Consider the following 19253-nt stretch of genomic DNA (forward strand, 5'->3'; position numbering starts at 1 on the left):
ATATGTGCTAATTTAAAATTTAATAAATACACATATTTGGGGGTTGAGGTTTTGGTTTTTTCCTGTCAAATGCAATAAAGAAAATTTTGGAGACCATTTCTAGAAGAAAAGGTAATGAACTTACATTTGGAGACCTATCATCTAGTTGAGTATTGTCACTAACTAGTCATGTGACCTCAGGCCAATTACTAAATCTCAATGGGCCTTAAAAAGAAGATAAGGTGAGATGTGATGGCTTACACCTGTAATCACAACAGTTTGGGAGGCTGAAATGAGAAGATCACATGAGCCCAGGAGTTTGAAACCAGCGTGTTCAACATAATGAGAGACCCTGTCTCTACAAAAAAATAAAAAATTAGCTGGGCATAGTGGCATGTGCCTATGGTCTCAGCTACTTGGGAGGCTGAGGTGGGAGGATTGCTTGAACCCAGGAGGTCAAGGTTGTAGTAAGCTGTGGTCATACACTGCATTCCAGCCTGAGAAACAGAGTAACACCCTACCTGAAAAACAAAAACAAAAACAAAAACAAAAAAAAACAAAAAGTAAGATTAGTTGGGCATAGTAGCACATACCTATAATCTCAGCTCTTTGGGAGAAAAAAATAGAGGGTCTCACTTTGTTGCCCAGGCTGGAGGACAGTGGTGCAATCACAGCTCACTGCAGCCTGGAACTCCTGGGCTCAAGAGATCCTCCTGCCTCAGCCTCCCAAATAGGTGGGGCTATAGGCACATGCTACCAAACCTGGCTAAATTTTCTTTCTTTTTCCAAAGTTGGGTCTTGCTATGTTGCCCAGGGTGACCTTGAACTCTTGGCCTTAAGTGATCCTCCTGCCTCAGCCTCCCAAAGTGCTGGGATTACAGGCATGAGCCACCACACCTGGTCAGATTAGAAAATCTTTAAGATTTTCAAATTTGTTCTGGAATACAGTCTATCTTTCTCAAAAGTAGGCATAACATCTACAGGTCCTTTGTAACAAACTTGAGTTTTTCATATTGGTACACTGTAAGACTAACAAATATCTCCTGAATAAATGAATGACTGCATTCAGTATTTATTTTATGAATTATTACTAACTCAACACTATCTCAGATAATTTCTTTCCAATATTATCACTTTTATATATTATAACAGTTATTTGTTGTTTTTCTAAAACAAATTTTCCTTTTAAAAATTTACTTCCTAGTTTATCTCTGTTAGGAAGTCAATTAAATTGAGGATTTAGTGATTATTCTATCAAAAAATCTGCAAAGGTAAAAAGCTACTTAATTGTCACAAAAATTAATTAACATGTTAAGTTCTTGGTAGCTGTCATTGTCCTTCATCAAGTCTATTTCCTTGGTAGATGTCATTTACCTTTGTAGCTATGAAATGAATTAGTTTTCCTTTAAACACATAGCATAAGAAAGGAATAAAAAATGAAGGAACTGTAGCATTAGGTACTTTACATGACATTTTAATGTATCCTTATAAAGTCTTTGTCAAGTATTATAATCCCATTTTATGGAAACACAAGATAAGAATGTATAATTACCCTGCCCAAGGTTACACAGTTAGTAGGATGTTGAGATTTTAATCCAGATCCGCCTGCCCCCAAACCTGTGCTTCTTCCCATATACCATGATCAGAAGGTAGCAATATTACATTACTGTGAGATGTAACTGGAACAATTTCTGGTAGAAGTATTTCAAGTGGTTCAGAATATGAGGTGAGATGCTAAGAAAGCATAAAGAAGGTTACAGCAGAATCAGAGGGGTTATCAAATAGAATTTATTAAGCTTAGTTGGTTAATTGCATGTCCAAGAATTTAATCTTATGGTATAAGAAGGAAGAGTTCTGAGACTGGTGTAATAGAAAACAGACTTTATTTGAGGTTTGAAATTAGTGTAGAAAAAAGAATAGGCAAAAGCCTGTCAAGGAAAGAATAAAAGAATGCAGAAAAAGATATGCAATTATCTTTGACAGGGTGTATATTAATTGGTGATGAAACCAGAGAATGAAATTCTAGAGGAAAACACGGTTTTAAAATTAAGGCTGGGCGTGGTGGCTCATACCGGTAATACCAGCATTTTGGGAGGCCGAGGTGGGCAGACTGTACAGCAGACCAGTCTCTACAGAAATTTTTAAAAAACTAAAAAAAATTACCCTGTGCACATTTCCTTTGTGGAGTTGGCCTCCCAGCAGGCTCCTCTGCAAATGGCTCCTGGTCTAGCGTCTCAGGCCCCATCCCAAGAGTTGCCACCGAGGTCCCACCAGCCTGTAAACAAGAGCACAGGCCATCCCCTCCAGTCCCTCCAGACTCTTCCTTGGGGCCACCCATGGTTACTACCTGTGCCACTGGGTCCCACTTCCAGCAGCAGCTCCTGCAGCAGCACCCAGTGCTATAGGGAAGCCACCCCTGAGCCCCTGGCTGACCTGGGTCACTGGTGGGTGAGCTTCTTTCTCGACCACAGTATTTTTATGGTCCACAGAGCACCTTGGGTCTCCTAGATCCCCTGCAGCAGGACCGCCTGTGGCCTGGCTTGGGACGTCCCAGGAGGCAGTCTGATGGCCTGTCCAGCAAAGCCAGTGCTGGGCCCCAGCCCTGACCTGAGTGGCCACGTCCAGGCCAGGGCCTGCAGAGGCGCTAGGGAGCCAGAGACCCTCCCTCGGACCCTGTAAACCAGGGGACCGCAGCAAGCAGTCATGCAGGGTGCTCTTTTACATCAACACGGCCAACACCAAAAAGGAGACAGCCTTCCTCACTGTCCCAGGGCACGCGAGCTCTCCTGACACCTGCAACTTTTCACCTTGCACCGCTTGGAAAATAAACTCCAAGCAGTCAGTAGACAAATAAATAAATAATTAAAAAATTAAGAAATTATCTGGGTGCTGTGCCACGCCTGTAGTCCATACTACTCAGGAGGCTGAGGCAGAAGGATGGCTTGAACCTGGGATGGCAGGTCAAGACTGCTGGGAGCCCTGATTGCACCAATGCACTCCAGCCTGGGTGACAGAGCAAGGCCCTGTCTCAAAAAAATATCAATCAATAAATAAAACCTTTTAAAAAATTGAATACAAATTGATTCCAGGAAAAAACAAAATCAGGTAGCAATAATGTCAAGTACCTATAAAACATATATGCATACATTATGTACAAATACATACACCCACACCAAGTAAAGAGGACTGAAGGTACTTTCACAGACAATACTAGTGAACGGTCAGAGGATTTTTAAAAAGCCTCACAACACTGTTGCTGAAGAGGAAGAGTAGTGCTTGAGAACGACAGGTCATTTTCAGATGAAGATAATGGCTAAATCACAATCACCGACCAGAACCACAGTAAAGGCACAGATTATCTTTTACACTGTTCATGTTCAAAAAAATGTGACTCGAAATGTGTTGTAATTAAGAGTTCCTTTCCAAAGGTAGCATGAAAATTAACATGATCATGTGTGAATATTTTATATAGATTATGGCTATCCAAAACCAAACATTATCAGAATATATAGTATTTGCAATTTATTGAAATTATGCTTTCAGTATCACTTAAGGCCTATAGCAAATGATTAATGCATACTTTCTTGGTGTCTTAATTGCTATTAAAAAGAAACTGGCTCACTCCAATTAAACAAAATAACACTCCCACTCTATTGTACAGTACCTTTATTGTGCACCGAAGATTCTAAAGCGTTGAATACCTTAAATAAAACTAGGGTCTCACTTCTGAGTGATGTGGAGACAATGCATCTATCAAGGCTTTTATTGATTCATTCCAAACATTTATTACTTTAGTTAATTAAATGTTTCAAGGATATGAATAGTTGCCTTTCATTATTATTTGAAGATTTTTTTTACTTCTCAAGAACAAAATTAACAGACTTGGGGTTCTTACCTACAAAAATCCACCTACTTTTTGTTAAGTGACAGGGATAGTGAGAAAATCATGAGATTTTAATCTAATAAAATTAACCAGGGTTTCATTCTATGTTTAGCCTACCTAACACATACAGATAAATTAGACAAAAATATCCTGGTTAGGACAAATGCTTTTCTTATTGTTTGGAGAGATGAGAGCTACTTTATGATGAAAGGTATTAACTAATAAGGTGCCCTTCACAATTGTTGCTTTACTATTTGGTCATTATTTTAAAAACACTGATGGAGCACCTATCATGTGCCAGGTGCTCTGTTTACATTATTTCATTTCACATTCACAAATCATTTTGAATAGATATTATTATTGCATTGGAAATTGACCTCACATTTAAATATGTGCAGATGATTACACAGATAGTGAAAATGGTAGATGCAGGATTAAAAACCAGGTCTCCAAAGCATATGCTTTTCTCAGAATGCTAAACTGTGATTTGTATCCCTACTATATCCGCTAGGTTTTAATTAGAATATATATCAATACTAACTCCTGAGAATGACCTTCATTTTAGAGCTACTGTTGGTCTATAGCCTTCTTTTGCATTTTAATTATTGGCATGATGCCCACTAAACAATCAAGTTGAGGCTATAGCATTATAAGTGGTTAATAATAATCTCATATTTTAAAAAATCATGCTTTTACTTTCACTTATCTTAATAACCATCTTTGAATCTTTATCTCAAACTTTCTTAGAATGAAGCCTCTACTTCAGTCTAAGAGAATGGTTTTGGAAACCCAAACTGTAATGCTGTTGGAGACACAGGAATGTTCATTCTCTGAGTAAATTCAAGACCACATTTCACATTTGTTTTACATTTTTCTGAATACAGATTCGCCTTCGAACTTCTTAAATAAAATTTCATTCAATACGCTGTCTTCAATATATGCTACCTCTTTTTTTTTTTTTCTAGACGGAGTCTCACTCTGTTGACCAGGCTGGAGTGCAGTGGTGCCATCTTGGCTCACCGCAACCTCTGCCTCCCGAGTTCAAGCAATTCTCTCGCCTCAGCCTCCCAAGTAGCTGGGATTACAGGCGTGAGCCATCACACCTGGCCTGCTACCTCTTGTTCTCTTGATATTGTGAGAAGAAAATTAAGACAAATATTTTATGTATTAGTTTGGAGGCCAACAGAAGCTTTTTCTGTGAAGGGGTAAATAAAAGTTTATTTGCTCTAAGTTATCAATAGAAACTACTAGAAAAGTTCAAGTCTGGAGCCATTCCTGCATTCAACCTGCCTTTCTCATTTGATTTCTTATTCTTACCTAAGACATAAGAAAATGTGGACTTGGCTGGGCGCAGTGGCTCACGCCTGTAATCCCAGCACTTTGGGAGGTTGAGGCGGGCAGATCATGAGGTCAAGAGATTGGGACCATTCTGGTCAATAAAATACAAAAAATTAGCTGGGTGTGATGGCATGTGCCGGTAGTCCCAGCTACTGGGAAGGCTCAGGCAAGAGAATTGCTTGAACCCAGGAGATGGAGGTCGCAGTGAGACAACATCATGCCACTGCACTCCAGCCTGGCGACAGAGCAAGAATCCATCTCAAAAACAAAACAAAACAAAACAAAACCCAAAAAACCAAAATCTAAAAAAAAATTGACTTTACTCTTGGAAATAAACTTAGTATGGTAATCATATGTCCCTCTTTGCCTGGGACAGCATCAGTTTGTGCTGTAGTTCCAGAGTAATTGCTGACATTGCCCCTTCTCTGCAAGTGTCCTGGCTTTAATAATGAACTACATGGTCACCACAGGGCTTAGGCACTGAGTTATGCTTACAACAGCTTCCTCAATTCTCCTCCTCTCTCTGAGACAAAGGTTCTTTTAGCCAGGACTTGAAAAAGGCCTTAAATATTAACAGCACACAGCAAATCCTGGTACATTGTACTCCATTTTCATGTTTCTTCCTGTTCTCACAATGAACAATATCCCTTCCTAGACCTTTTAAGAAATACTGTTAAGTTATAAAAGGTGCCATATTTTAAGAGACTTAGAATCCAAGTGACTTTTTTACTATTCATTAGTATATAATTTCAGTTGACTTTACTGTTTTTTTAAAAAAATAAATGATGATGGTGATACAAGAATTTCCTAGCTTGGGCCAGGTCCAATTTTGAAATTTTTGTTCAGTAACCTTAGGTTCTTCATGTTTGGACCTCTTTTCCACATTCAGGAATATTCCCTTTCCCCACAGGCACCCTTGTGTCTCCCCAAGCTATCTTTCACAAAAGCGTATGGCATCAGCAACGGTCAGTCAACTTAAGTCACTGGGCTACCTTCCCAGGCATGTTTTACTTGAAGTTGTATCTTTAATTATGGAGGATTCCACTACTTACTACCTCACTAATACTAGTAGTTATCAGTAAGTAGTAGGTGGAGGTACAATTCTTCAGCTGGGAAACGTTTCCTCTGCTGCAGGAAAGCTACCACACACAGGATGCAGACACAAGTCAGCAAGGCTGACTCAGACCCGCTATTTGTACGACTGTTTTCACTTTCCCTACAACCATTTTTAAGAAGATAAAAAGGGAAAAAAGTATAATATCTTAGTTGAGTAAACAATAGTTCTGTTTAGGTATTCTTTTTTTTTTAACTATGTTAACAATTGATCTCACATTAATGCAGCTAAAGACATCTCAATATTGAAATTAAAAATGCACTAATAAAGAGGCAATTTAATATGCAATTTCATACATTAATAATTAGCAAGGCATGACTGAACTAGAAAGTAAAAAGCTATGGGAACATAACTAATGAACTATCAATGCCAAAGTAGGCTTCATAATAAAACAAGACTTTAATAAATCTTTTATTAAATGGCTACAAATGAACCGTTTTGTTAACATCTAATAGGTAACTATGAAGCTACTTAATTCATGCATATAAATGAGGAACTTGCAGGCAATTAACGTTACAGTTGCTGAAGGACAGGGGTTCTCAATGAGCATCACTGTACTATACCTTTAAGTGCTGCTGCTGTACTGGGCCAATTTTAAGCTTTTCCTCAGCTGCTCTGTATTCTTGTAGCAGCTATTATTACAGACTGAAGCAGCTGAAGTATAAAATAAACAAAGGGTGAGCTATAGGCTCTCCAATGCCCTAAAAGTGAACGATCCAAAGTAGAACAAATAATGAGCTCAAAGAAAGGGAATTTTCAGGAAAATTGTTAGCAAGTACTTGGTATTATACGTAGGGACTGATTGTTAATAGGAAATAATGAAATAATAAGGAGATGCTTATGAACTGCAAATGCTTTTTGGATCTCAGTGTGACTCTAGGAGATCTGAAAGTCACTGGAGATTACAGACCTGAACTACTCTATTTACTGAGTAGAAATGTACAGTACACAATAATATTGATTGTCTCCAGAAGGAGCAAATGTTAAATTCATTAGAGAAAGGAAATAAACATTTTTATGGAAGCAAGAAACTGCCTGGTGAAAAAAATGCTTTTGAGTAAATCAAAATGAAAGCTATACTGAAATATATAGGACAAGGTAGAAAATCGTTTTATGCCTTTTCCAGCATTTCACATAAACTGTAAGTCTACAAATCACTGAGATTTTCAAGTGTCATTACATGCCATTTTGTAACCAATTACTATGAATTTGTGCTGAAAAGAGAAAAGGAGGGAAATTAAGAGAAAAATACATAGATTCTTATTTGTACATAACTGAATTTTATACTTCACAGCTTATAACCTTTAAGTAGCAGTTTCAGAAAAAGTGAGAATTAGCAAAATCAGTATATATTTAAATTGAAATAATTGCCAAAGATGAAACAATACACTAGATTAAAATATAGTTACAGGCAGACACAAGTCTGGATAAAGTTGTTAATATAGCTGAAACTGAGTCTGAGAATCATACTCAATAGGGAACCTTAACTAAAAAAGGAAAAATCAATGATAAATAAGACTGGTTCTTCACCTCCAGAGTTCCAACCAAGTGAGACTATTAAAGAAACCACAGTAGTACTATGTCAGTACAGTGTGAGATTTTCACATCATTGCTTAGGTTGACTTACTGAGTACTGCAAGTTGAAATATCATTTCTTTTGATTAGCAACACTGTAAGATGTGAACTTTGGATAACGAGAAAACAACAAAACTATACTGCAGATTAAAATTTGTTAGCATAACAGCAATTGTTTTAAAGTAATTATTCTGTATATTTATCAGTGAGATCTTATCAGCTGGATGACTTCCTCCCCATGTTAATTCATAAAACTACATAATATCAATTCCATTAATGATTCATTAATGGCATTACTCTGAAATCGAAGAAAATCTCAGTAACTACTCACCCTGGGAGTGATTTCTAATATGACCTGAATATGGAGAAATCAGCTACAATTTCACATATGGCTACAGTGGATTTTCTTCTAACCAACTACTTTCTTTCTTTAAAGTCTCATCAATCAAAATTTCCAGTGCATTAAGACGAATAACAAGAAAACATCTTAACTGTTCTCAAAATTATTCCAAATTCACTGTAAGACATGGTTTCATGGAATGCTAACTCTCCTACTGACAGTTTCTGAGGCTTTTGTGTTTTATAACATCACTAAAATTAAACACGTTTCTGAGGATTTAACTTGACATATTTCACAAATATTTGTCAAAACAATTATTGTCAACTACAATGCAATTATCCATATTCAATTTGATGACTCAACTGGAAAATTACTTTTTTCCTAATAAAATTTTTCCAAATGACAATAGTGAATCAGTGTTGATTAGTTGTTCAGTGTGTGCTAATTAATTACACTGGGTAAATTTAGCCCTGTGCTAATAACCTCAGGAAAAAAAATCTGAATACATGACTCTGTGTCTTAAGTGAAGAGAAATCAGCTGTTTGCCTATTTTTCCTGTTCTTTCTCTTCCTAATTTCTCCCAGAAGAATGTTCAATAATACAAAAGAAACAATAAAACTCAATTACTTGTGGCTGATTACAGATAAAAAGATAAGAGTTCTTTAGAACCTTGATCTTAGGTCAAGAGTAAAAGAAAAGATAGGAAGATTTTTACTGTTGACAGCCAACTGTGAGGACCTCCTGCTAGCTCATCCTCAAGGCAGAATGGGTTGAGATCATATACCAAATGGTGAGAAACAGCAATTTATTCATTGTGAGACAGTTTCTTCACCTAGAAGGTAATTTATTTCCTAGTGTTAACCATAAGCTCTAGGGCAGGGCATTTTGGGGGACAGTCTCTCAAGGGGTCCAGAGCTCTGTATTTTCTGGCTTTTCTATGGTGATAACTCTTTTTCTCTGAGCCTAATGGAAACCTTAGGGCAAAGAAGAACTAAAGGGTAAGAGGAATGCTGGGGGAACCTCGCTGCAAAGCTGCCATCAGAAGACCAGTAAGGTAAGACACCGCTCTTGGTTGTGCAATAGATAATTACAAAGGAGACAGTGACTGTTAAGGTTCTGTCCAAAGAAAGAAGGAAGAATTGTATATGCCAGGAGATCCTGAATAATGAAATGGATTAGCTCAAAACAGCTTTTGCTGATCTACGCTTTCGTATGAGCAGATTACCACCTGTCAGCCAGCCTTTGCAAGAAGTCATAACTTTGAACCTCACTGAAACACTGCTATGTGTACAGAGATGGACCATTAAACTGCTGAAGCCTATAGAAGACTCAGAAGCCCATGGGCCATCATCTCTGAATGAGGGTAAAATTGTTTTGTATAGTTACAGACTGATAATTGTATGATTACAGTCAGAGGATAGGAGTTTCAGGGATGGAGATTTCAGTTCATTCTAAGGAAAAATGTCCTAGCAGAACTGTGTAAAGATGAATGGATTGTCTTAGGAAATAATCCTGCAAGGAACTTTAGAGAGTAGGTCCTGTCTCCTTTGTCCAGCAAAAAACTACAATATCCTTAACAAATTGTCATCTGATTTGTGCTTAAGTGTTATACTTGGGGCTCAGCTATGATTACATGATGTAACAAACAAAGTATAGTCTGAGAAGGTACAGAACTCTAGAACCAAGAAGATGCTAGACATTCCACTGAATCAAGCTACATGCAACTGAGAATAACATGTTACATCTCTGTCCTTTTCTCCACATGCCTGATAATTTGAAGACAAGAAAAAATAAAAACAGTGGTAAGGAAGAGTTTCACTGAAGTAATTTATTCTTATCTCTTGTAAGGAACAAAATATGTAAAAAGAATGGCCATGTTCACTGACACAGGAACTAAAAAAATCACAACAATCTGGAACTGCGTCTTAGAGAAGCCAAAAAAAAAAAAAAAAAACTCATAAAAACAACAACAACAAAATCCCAAAATACCATACCAGAATATATAAGCATAGTAAATTCCTCTCGGTGAGAAAAGGGTTGGGCTAGCTTATTTTTAAATTTTAGATGTTACCTGCTTTCCAGTGGTACATTACTGCCAAGGACCCAGCTGTCCTGCAGCTGGACGGACTCGGGTGTGGTTTGCAGCTCGGCGGGCAAAGCAGCCGGCGGGGCCGGACTCTGGTTCCTTCTATTGGTCAGGGAGTTTCTGTTGAGAGAAGTGATGGATGGATGATGCTGTGCAGAGTGCTGCTTATGGGAAGGCGGCAAGGGCTGCAGGGTAGACTGGCCTTGATTGTTTGCAGGTTGCTCTGAAAAAAAAAAAAAAGAAAGAAAATGCATTACATACATGTATGTATCTATGTATATACGCACTACCAATTTCTTGGGGATCCACTGCAAATGAATTAGAATTAAAAACTGCATATAAATCCATAATCTAATAAATTTGCATATTATTCTATTAAGCGGGTGCTCAGTGACATTCTCAAAGAGCAAGTTTACCCTTGATACACAAAGTTCTAATTAATATACAACAGATGGCAAAATTGCTTTTGGTTTTAATTTGTTTCAGATTTTTTTTCATCTGGTTTTATTAACACCTACAGAAAACAGCATCTGACAGCTCCCCTAATGTGCCTTTAGTTTTCAGCTTTTTTTTTTTTAACAAACCAACCCTGAAATTAATGGGTAATTTCAGTAGAACACAAAGGTTTTTGAAATGCATATAATCCCTATAATTATTTAATGGAGTTTTTTTAAGCTTTATTTAACTGCAATAAATTATTACAAGCTAGTTGCTAAACAGCAGTAGACTACTCTAGTTTAGTGCATTTCAAATAAGGCAGATCTGCACTATGATCTACTAATAGATGCTAAGTATTCTTTAGCAGAAGGTCACTCTGTGAAGCAGATGTTGTTTCATGGGTACTTAACAGACTGAATCACATCTGATTACAACGTCAGAAGACTCATATACTTAATGACCGTCACATCCATTAGAACACACACAGAACAGATTTTCCAATTTCACAGTATGCAGTAGAACTACATTCTGAAGTAAGTCATAGGTGACCAGATAGACTCATGCCACTATGTCAGTGGTACAAATATTTTTGTTTTAAACAAGAATCATAAAGAGTCTGGCAACTTCAAAACATAAACACTATGCTGTGTCATAACTGCTAAAAAATTCCGTGAAGCTAGTATAAGTCATAAATCAAAATTCACAAATTAATATAACATCTGAGACCTACTATTCCATCTCATTACCTAGCTCTGGACATGCTAGAATTTACGAAGACTACATTTTGCCAAACAGATAGATGACTCCTTAATTTAATGCTGAACTGATTATGGTTCCACACATATAAGATGTCAATTTTTGACTAAATGCAGTTCAAAATGCAATATATTTTTAAAGTGACGTATTAAATCATGCTATTAATATAAATGTACGTATTAAAAGAGAATAAGAAACACAAGGACTACCTTTCATCTACAATGTGAACTCCAGCAGTGATTGTTAAGCCAAATAACACAGTTTAACATTGTAACTCAAGCTGCATGAAACGAATACATAATATTTAATTGTTTCAATATATATTATCAAACTTCTTTACAGGATACAATGATAAAAATAACTCCTCTCATAGCACATAACATCAGTAATATTACATGTTTCTAATGGTCCCTAACATCCCATATCATATGATTTAACAATGAATAATTTCTCACTCTTGTAATGAGAGACAGAGATAATACCTAAATATATGAAAATATTGCTACTTCCTTGCAGTTTCTGATATGAGGGAACTTCAAGAACAGAAACTCTCTATGCTTTAAGAAAGCCTCTATTCTTCAACAGAAAGAGCCTCTATTCTTGAAATTTCCCATACCAGAAACTACAGAACTCCTTCTTGGTTTATTGCTTTCATGTTCATGAAACATTATGATTGTCTAAATCTCAGACTGAAATATGCTTTTGAGGGAAAGGCACACACAATTGTCATTGTGTTAGAAAAAAAGAAACTAACAGTTTAAAATTAATAAAAGATTTATTATTCATGTTTCATATAGTTAATTAGAGTTGTCTTCCTTAGCATCAGTGTATATGCCTAGAATCTCTATGGATGTCTTTAAGGTATGTTTCAAGAAGCTGCTGATAGCATGACCGAACAAGCTATAGTTATGAGGGCCTAGACTAGGTTGGTGTCAATGGAATAGGAACAAAGAGAGAACAGGGAGAAGTGTTTTCAAGGAGAAAGTAACAAGACTCTGCCTAAAAAGAAGCAGAGGTATGGATCAGATGACTCCATGGTGCCATGTTATATAGAAGAAATTATATATTAGATAATATACTATGTAAAGAGCAGAACATTAGAAGTTGTAATTATAAATTTAAGTCCTGATTCTGTCAGACATCATGATAGCAAACCTCAGTTTTCTCACCTGTAATGTGAGAAATACTATTGCCCCATCCAGGTCTTAGTGCAATTGTAAGGATTCAATAAAATGCATCCACTCATTCATTTATTCATCATGCACTTAGCCATTCATCCCAAATACATTTTCTAGCCTTTATGTTCCAGGAATCTGCTAAGTCAGTCATAGATGAAAGCACTGTGTAAATGGTAAAATAAAGCATTATGGACATGAACACTGTTACTGAAAGTGAAATGATTTTAAGATCCATTATAATCATGTTTCAATATTTTGAATTTAGAATTCTTATTCCTAAAATAAATAAAAACATAACCACTGGGAAAAACTTCCATTAAGGGAAAAATATGCTGCTGTGACTTTTCCTAGGTACACGTCTTCATTTTACAAGTGTCTTCTGAGAACTTACAGTGTACAAGACACCGTACAGCAAGGGTCCATGCTCTAGCCAATGGTCTACCCAGGCCAGTGCAACAGTGTGCTGTGTTTACTGGCACCTCGAGTTGACTACACAATCAGGAGGCCTACCAATAAAACGAGTCTAGGTGATGAAAGCTAGGTTCAATCTAAAATTTGGTGGAAAGAATACATGTGAACTCTGAATGATATAGGGTGGATGGCCAGAAATTTTTAAATTATTATTTATTTATTGAGCCAGGGTTTTGCTTTGTTGACCAGGCTGGAGTACAGTGGCACAATCGCAGCTCACTGCAGCCTTGACCTCCCAGGCTCAAGAAGATCTTCCCACTTCAGCTTCCTGAGTAGCTAGGATCACAAGCATGACCCGTTTCACTGGCTAATTTTTAAATTTTTTGTAGAGATGAGGTTTCACTATGTTGCCCAGAATGGTCTCGAACTCCTGGGTTCAAGTGATCCTCCCACTTTGGCCTCTGAAGGTGCTGGGATTACAAGCATGAGCCACTGCGCCTGGCCTGGCCAGAAATTTAAATTCTGCAGCAGACCACAAACAGAAGCTAAATCCAAGGATTCAGTTAGGGTCAATGCTAGGTCTACAGATTTGGGCTTAGAAAACATAAGAAGTAGTTGGACTATGTATTTATCTGTACCAATTTACTCAAGATAGAATAAGTATACAAAGTATACTAAGATAAAGTTCAATACAGCCAAAAACAAAGATAGAATACAGTAAAAATAAAAGTGGGAAAGATATGATAAAGCCAGATTTAAGGTTAGTGGACAAAATGCCTACTGTATAGTACTATACATTTTTAAAAAGGAACACAAATCTGGCTTTAAATAATCTACTTGCCAACACAAAGAGGGAAACAAGATCAGTTGTATGATTCAGAGTATTTTTAAGATCAAAAAGTTTGCTCATGAAAAACATTACGATTTTTCATATTATTTCTGTTACTGAAAACAGAACATTTTCTTTTTAAGTTGCTTTTTTCGTTTTTTAGACAAGGTCTTGCTCTGTTCTCTGGGCTGGAGGGCAGTGGTGTGACTACAGCTCACTGCAGCCTCGACCTCCCAACTCAAGTGATCCTCCTGCCTCAGCCCCCCCAAGTAGCTGCAACTATAGACACGTGCCACATCTGGCTAATTTTTTAAAATATAATTTTGTAGAGATGGGGTTTCCCTCTGTTTCCCAGGCCAGTCTTGAACTCCTGGGCTCAAGCAATCCTCCCGCTCTGGCCTTAAGCAATCCTCCCGCTCTGGCCTTCTAAAGTACTGAGATTACAGGCACTGTAGCTCGCTCTTTTTAAGTCTTCACATGAAGAACAACTGAATATCCAGGGAAATTTTTATGACCAAGGTTCAAAATGGTCACAAGGAAAAAGAATAGGGTCTATTATTAGCAATGCTCTAGATATTTTAGAAAAGGTGTAGATTATTTTATCAAAATATTCCTCCTCTATACCTTTTTGAAAATTATATTCTTGGTACTATGGTCATGAGAAATTATGCATCGTACCCAACCAGCACCTTTATTATAAACTTCAGTCTTTCTTTCCACCTGCCTTTCCTTTATCAAAGTCCTTATTGCTCAAATAACTTCAGTTGCCTGTTTTTATTTAATATGTTGAATGAAATTAATATCAGATTTTTTGTAAAACAGTTGCATTTTTTAATATGTTGAATGAAATTTATATAAGTTTTTTTTAAAACTCACATTAATCATAGCAATTAGATAGTGATATAGTGAAGACTGCAGTCATTCTGCTTCTCCCTTTACCATCAAAGAACTTAGCTCTTCAACAGCGCCATTTAAGGCAGTCTGTTCCCGTGTGAGACTTGCTAGCATGGGTTAAGAACCTGAATAATGGTGTACACTAAATAAAGTAGGTTGACTACCATACCAGGGAAATTCTAGGAGCTACTGGATAGAGGGCAGATCATAGTGTAAGCAGCTTACAGGTCTCCAATTCCAAGCAAATGTGACAGGCCTATTCATGGAACTCTGAATGGAGAAGAAGAGAAACTGCTGATCACTACCCAGATAGCAACTCTGCTGTTATGGGAGGTGAGAGGTACCATCAAGACACATGACAATGAATATGGGATATTTACTTTCCATGGGACATTTTCTTACATAAATTACTTAATCTCTCTGAGCCTCATTTTGACAGTGCTCGTTTTAAAGGATATAAAAAAACACAGTGCCTGACATAAAAGTATCAAATGGAAACTAAAATTTATTTTTAATTTTTATTTTATTTCTGAGATGGAGTCTTGCTACACAGTCCAGGCTGGAGTGCAGTGCACACCTGGCCAGAAACTATGATTAAGAACAGGGAAGAGGCTGAGTGCGGTGGCTCACGCCTGCAATCCTGCACTTTGGGAGGCTGAGGCGGGTGGATCACGAGGTCAGGAGTTCGAGATCTGCCTGGCCAACATGGTGAAACCCCGTCTCTACTGAATACAAAAATTAGCTGGGCATGGTGGTGTGCACCTGTAATCCCAACTACTCAGGAGGCTAAGACAGGAGAACTGCTTGAACCCAGGAGGTGGAGGTCACAGCGAGCCGAGATCACACCACTGTACTCCAGTCTTGACAAAAGAGCAAGACTCTGTCTTGGAAGAAACAACAACAACAAACAAACAACAGGGAAGCAGCAAGGGCAGAACAGCATGAGTAAAAATAAAGTAACTGAAGAGGCTTGTCAGTAATTAATACCGCGGTCACCAGAAGTAAGAACACACAAGCAAATACATCTGAAGAGGAAATATGTTTGCTTAATTAATTCATTCATTAATTAATTGACAGGTCTTGCTGTGTTGCCCAGGCTGAAGTGCAGTGGTGTAATCGGAGATTATCATGGCTTCAGACCCCTGGGGTCAAGCAATCTATCCATGTCAGCTTCCTGAGTAGCTGAGACTACAGCTGTATGCCACCATGCCCAGCTAAGTTTTAATTTTTTTTGTAGAGACAAAAAAGTGTTTGCTTTAAGAGGTAGGAAAATTACAATCAGAAATGTCATAGGGCCAGGCTCAGTGGTTCATGCCTATAATCCTATCATTAGGGGGGTTGATGCAGGAAGATTTTATGAGGCCTGAAATTCAAGACCAGCCTGAGCAAAGTAGCAAGACCCTGACTCTACAAAAAAATAAAAAATAAAAATATGCAAAAAGGACATGTGATAAGAATAAAAAACTAATCTCTTGCCAGTTCCCATAAAGGAAGGAATTTGATCTCACAGTCACGAAGTTAGGCCGAGTAATCTTTTCCTTTTTCCTAGCTAGTATGACCACAGAATCATGCCAAGAAAAACAAAAAACAAAAAACAATGCATATCTGGCTTCATTTTTGTTTTTTAGACTAAAAGCTACTGCTGGCAGCTCCCACACTGCTATGTGCAACTCAGCTCCAGCTCCTCCCTGGTTTACAGCCTTGGGCTGTGGTCTTCCGGGAGCAGAGTGGAAATGGACTTTCAGACAGGAAAGCTGGGAAAGAAAATAATACTTGTTGTGAGATAAAAATATCTTTGTGTGAGTGTGTGTCTGCATTTGTATGTGTGTGCTCTGTTCACATGGGAGGAAGTAAAAGGTGAGTGTGAGATGAGAGGAAAGGAGGAGAATGGGCCGGCACTCGCTTTCAGCAGGTGTGCACAGTGGGAAAGGTGTCACTGTAGTGACTCCAACAGCTCTGCCCCACCCACTTCCTTCACCCTGCTCTCCTTCCCCTCCTTCCCTGGATCTCCATGTGGCCTGGCTACCCATGTCCCCAGGGAACAAATACCCTGATTTGGAAGGGACACGGATGCTAAGGGTGGACAGCGATGCCGCTTCAGAATAACAGCAGTTTGAGTAAAGTCAGTCATCAAAAGACAAATGGAGGCATGCAGGGATGGAGAAAGGAAGATGGAGAGATAGAAGAAGGAAGGCAGACAGGGACAGACAGAAACTGGGTAGAGATGGAGGAAGACAGACAGAGTGACAGAGAGAACAGAAACAGTTTTAATTTCACAAAACTGTGAGAGATCCTGGAAGCACCGTTATACAGAACACCTAATGGGCATTCATTCATCAGCATGTGGCTTCCTTTCTCCTGAATAATAATGATAGCAAGTGGAATAGATGAATATGCCCTGGTCTTGGTCCTCAAAGAGTTCACAATATGATACACATATTGTTTTACATAGTAAGGGAGTTGTCAGGTAATCTAGGTTGCCACATTGCCTACAGTAGAAAGTACACTGGACTCTCAGAAGAAAAAGAGAATGTGAAGATTTGATTCAGTCTTTGGTTATTTCTTCTAATCCTTGAAGAATGACCCTAAAGGTAGTAAACCAGATTCTGTCAGCTCCTTTTCAATTGTTCAACTTGACAAACATTTAAAAGGAGCCAAACATACTTAACGGATGATTAGAAAAGGATGGGATTGAAGTCTTCATTTCTGTATCCTAAAATTCATTTTCACATCACTTCCTGACTGTATTTTTTCTTTCTCTTGTCTCAAACAAAACTTGTCTTCTTCAAAATTGACCTCTTTCTTAAAAACAAGTTACCACAAAAAAATTGTATAAAACTCTTTTTGTTTTTGTATATTTTACTATCATATGAATTTTTTCTTTTTTGAGACAGTGTTTTGCTCTGTGGCCCAGGCTGGAGTGCAGTGGTGCAATCTCGGCTCACTGCAACCTCCACCTCCCAGGTTCAAGCGATTCTCCTACCTCAGCCTCCCAAGTAGTTGAGATTGCAGGTGTGCACCACCACGCCCAGCTAAATTTTTTTTTTTTTTGAGACAGAATCTCACTCTATCACCAGGCTGGAGTGCAGTGGCATGATTCAGCTCATTACAATCTCTGACTTCCTGGTTCAAGTGACTCTCCTGCCTCAGCCTCCCAAGTACGTAGGATTACAGGCACATGCCACCATGTACAGCTAATTTTTTTATTTTTAGTAGAGATGGGGTTTCACCGTGTTGGCTAGGATGGTCTTAATCTTCTGACCTCATGATCCACCCACCTCAGCCTCCCAAAGTGCCGGGATTACAGGCGTGAGCCATTGCACTTGAAATAATTTTTTATAATTTTAGTAGAGACAGGGTTTCACCCTGTTGGCCAGGTTGGTCTTGAACTCCTGACCTCCTGCCTCAGCCTCCCAAAGTGCTGGGACTACAGGAGTGCGCCACTACGCCCAACTCTTTTAACTACAGTGGCCAGAGCCTCAAGTGAATCTTCCATGTGTACAAGGACAAAACAAGAGTTAGCTTTTGATTTTGAAAATCCCAATCTAATTACTGGTGTAGCATAATCCCTTATTTCATTATTAACAAACTCTGTGGCTTTGCAGAAATTGCTTCTCCTTGATTTTCTACATTTAGGTAACTTTAGGTAACCACACTTCCCTGATCTGGTTACATTTCAGGAGCTATTAGAAAGGTGGTATTATAAATTCAAAGTTTTTATGACACTGAAAACAGTAAATTATCATTAAAATGCCTCTTTTGTCCAGAAAATCTCACACACATTGCAGACATTTAGTAGTCATTATTTCCTTCTGAAGGAAAAAAATTAGGTAGCAAGAATTTTTCTTATAAATGGAGAAAACTTCAGTCAAGGAAATATGTGCCTATAGTCACATCACAAAGTCTGTGAAGCTCATCCTAAAACAAAAACAGATATTCAGGTTTTTTTTTTCCCTTTCCTTTTCCACTCCAGCTCCTCAAATATTACATTAATAATATAACCACCTAAAATGGTATGATGAAAATTGGAAAAGACCTCATTTTACTTAGAAAATCACTTTCACATAAACCAGTTTCTCTAGTTCATTATTTTTTCTACAATTCTCACACAAGCCCAATGTTTGAAAGTGAGTTTTCCATTTAAATACCTCTGTAAGCCGTTGGTTAAAATACAGTACTGTGTAAAAATTTTCACCACTGTAAGTATCTGTTACTTGCCTGTAAATCAAATAAAATTTCAAAATGTGTTTTGAAAATTGTTAAGATGCAATATAAGTAAACACTATTGTTCTTAAGACCTTCATCATCAAACAATTGATTGTAAAACTATTTATAAAAAGACACCGAGCGCCGGGCATGGTGGCTCATGCCTGTAATCCCAGCACTTTTGGAGGCCGAGGCCGGCGGATCACGAGGTCAAGAGATCAAGACC

General features: G+C 37.9%; 1 protein-coding gene across 6 annotated transcripts in view; it reads right to left on the bottom strand.

The window, feature by feature from the left end:
• Positions 1-19253, bottom strand: part of TENM3 (teneurin transmembrane protein 3) — a 1556403-nt gene that overhangs the window by 182876 nt on the left and 1354274 nt on the right. For all 6 annotated transcript variants that reach the window (XM_064369979.1, XM_064369982.1, XM_064369985.1 and 3 more), the window contains one exon: positions 10301-10538. In XM_064369979.1, coding sequence (XP_064226049.1) covers positions 10301-10538 — 238 coding nt within the window. The remainder of the gene's footprint in view (positions 1-10300; positions 10539-19253) is intronic.

Source organism: Aotus nancymaae, unplaced genomic scaffold, assembly GCF_030222135.1.
Source record: "Aotus nancymaae isolate 86718 unplaced genomic scaffold, 86718_ANA_hifiasm-v0.15.2.pri h1tg000006l, whole genome shotgun sequence".
Taxonomy (NCBI): Eukaryota; Metazoa; Chordata; class Mammalia; order Primates; family Aotidae; genus Aotus; species Aotus nancymaae.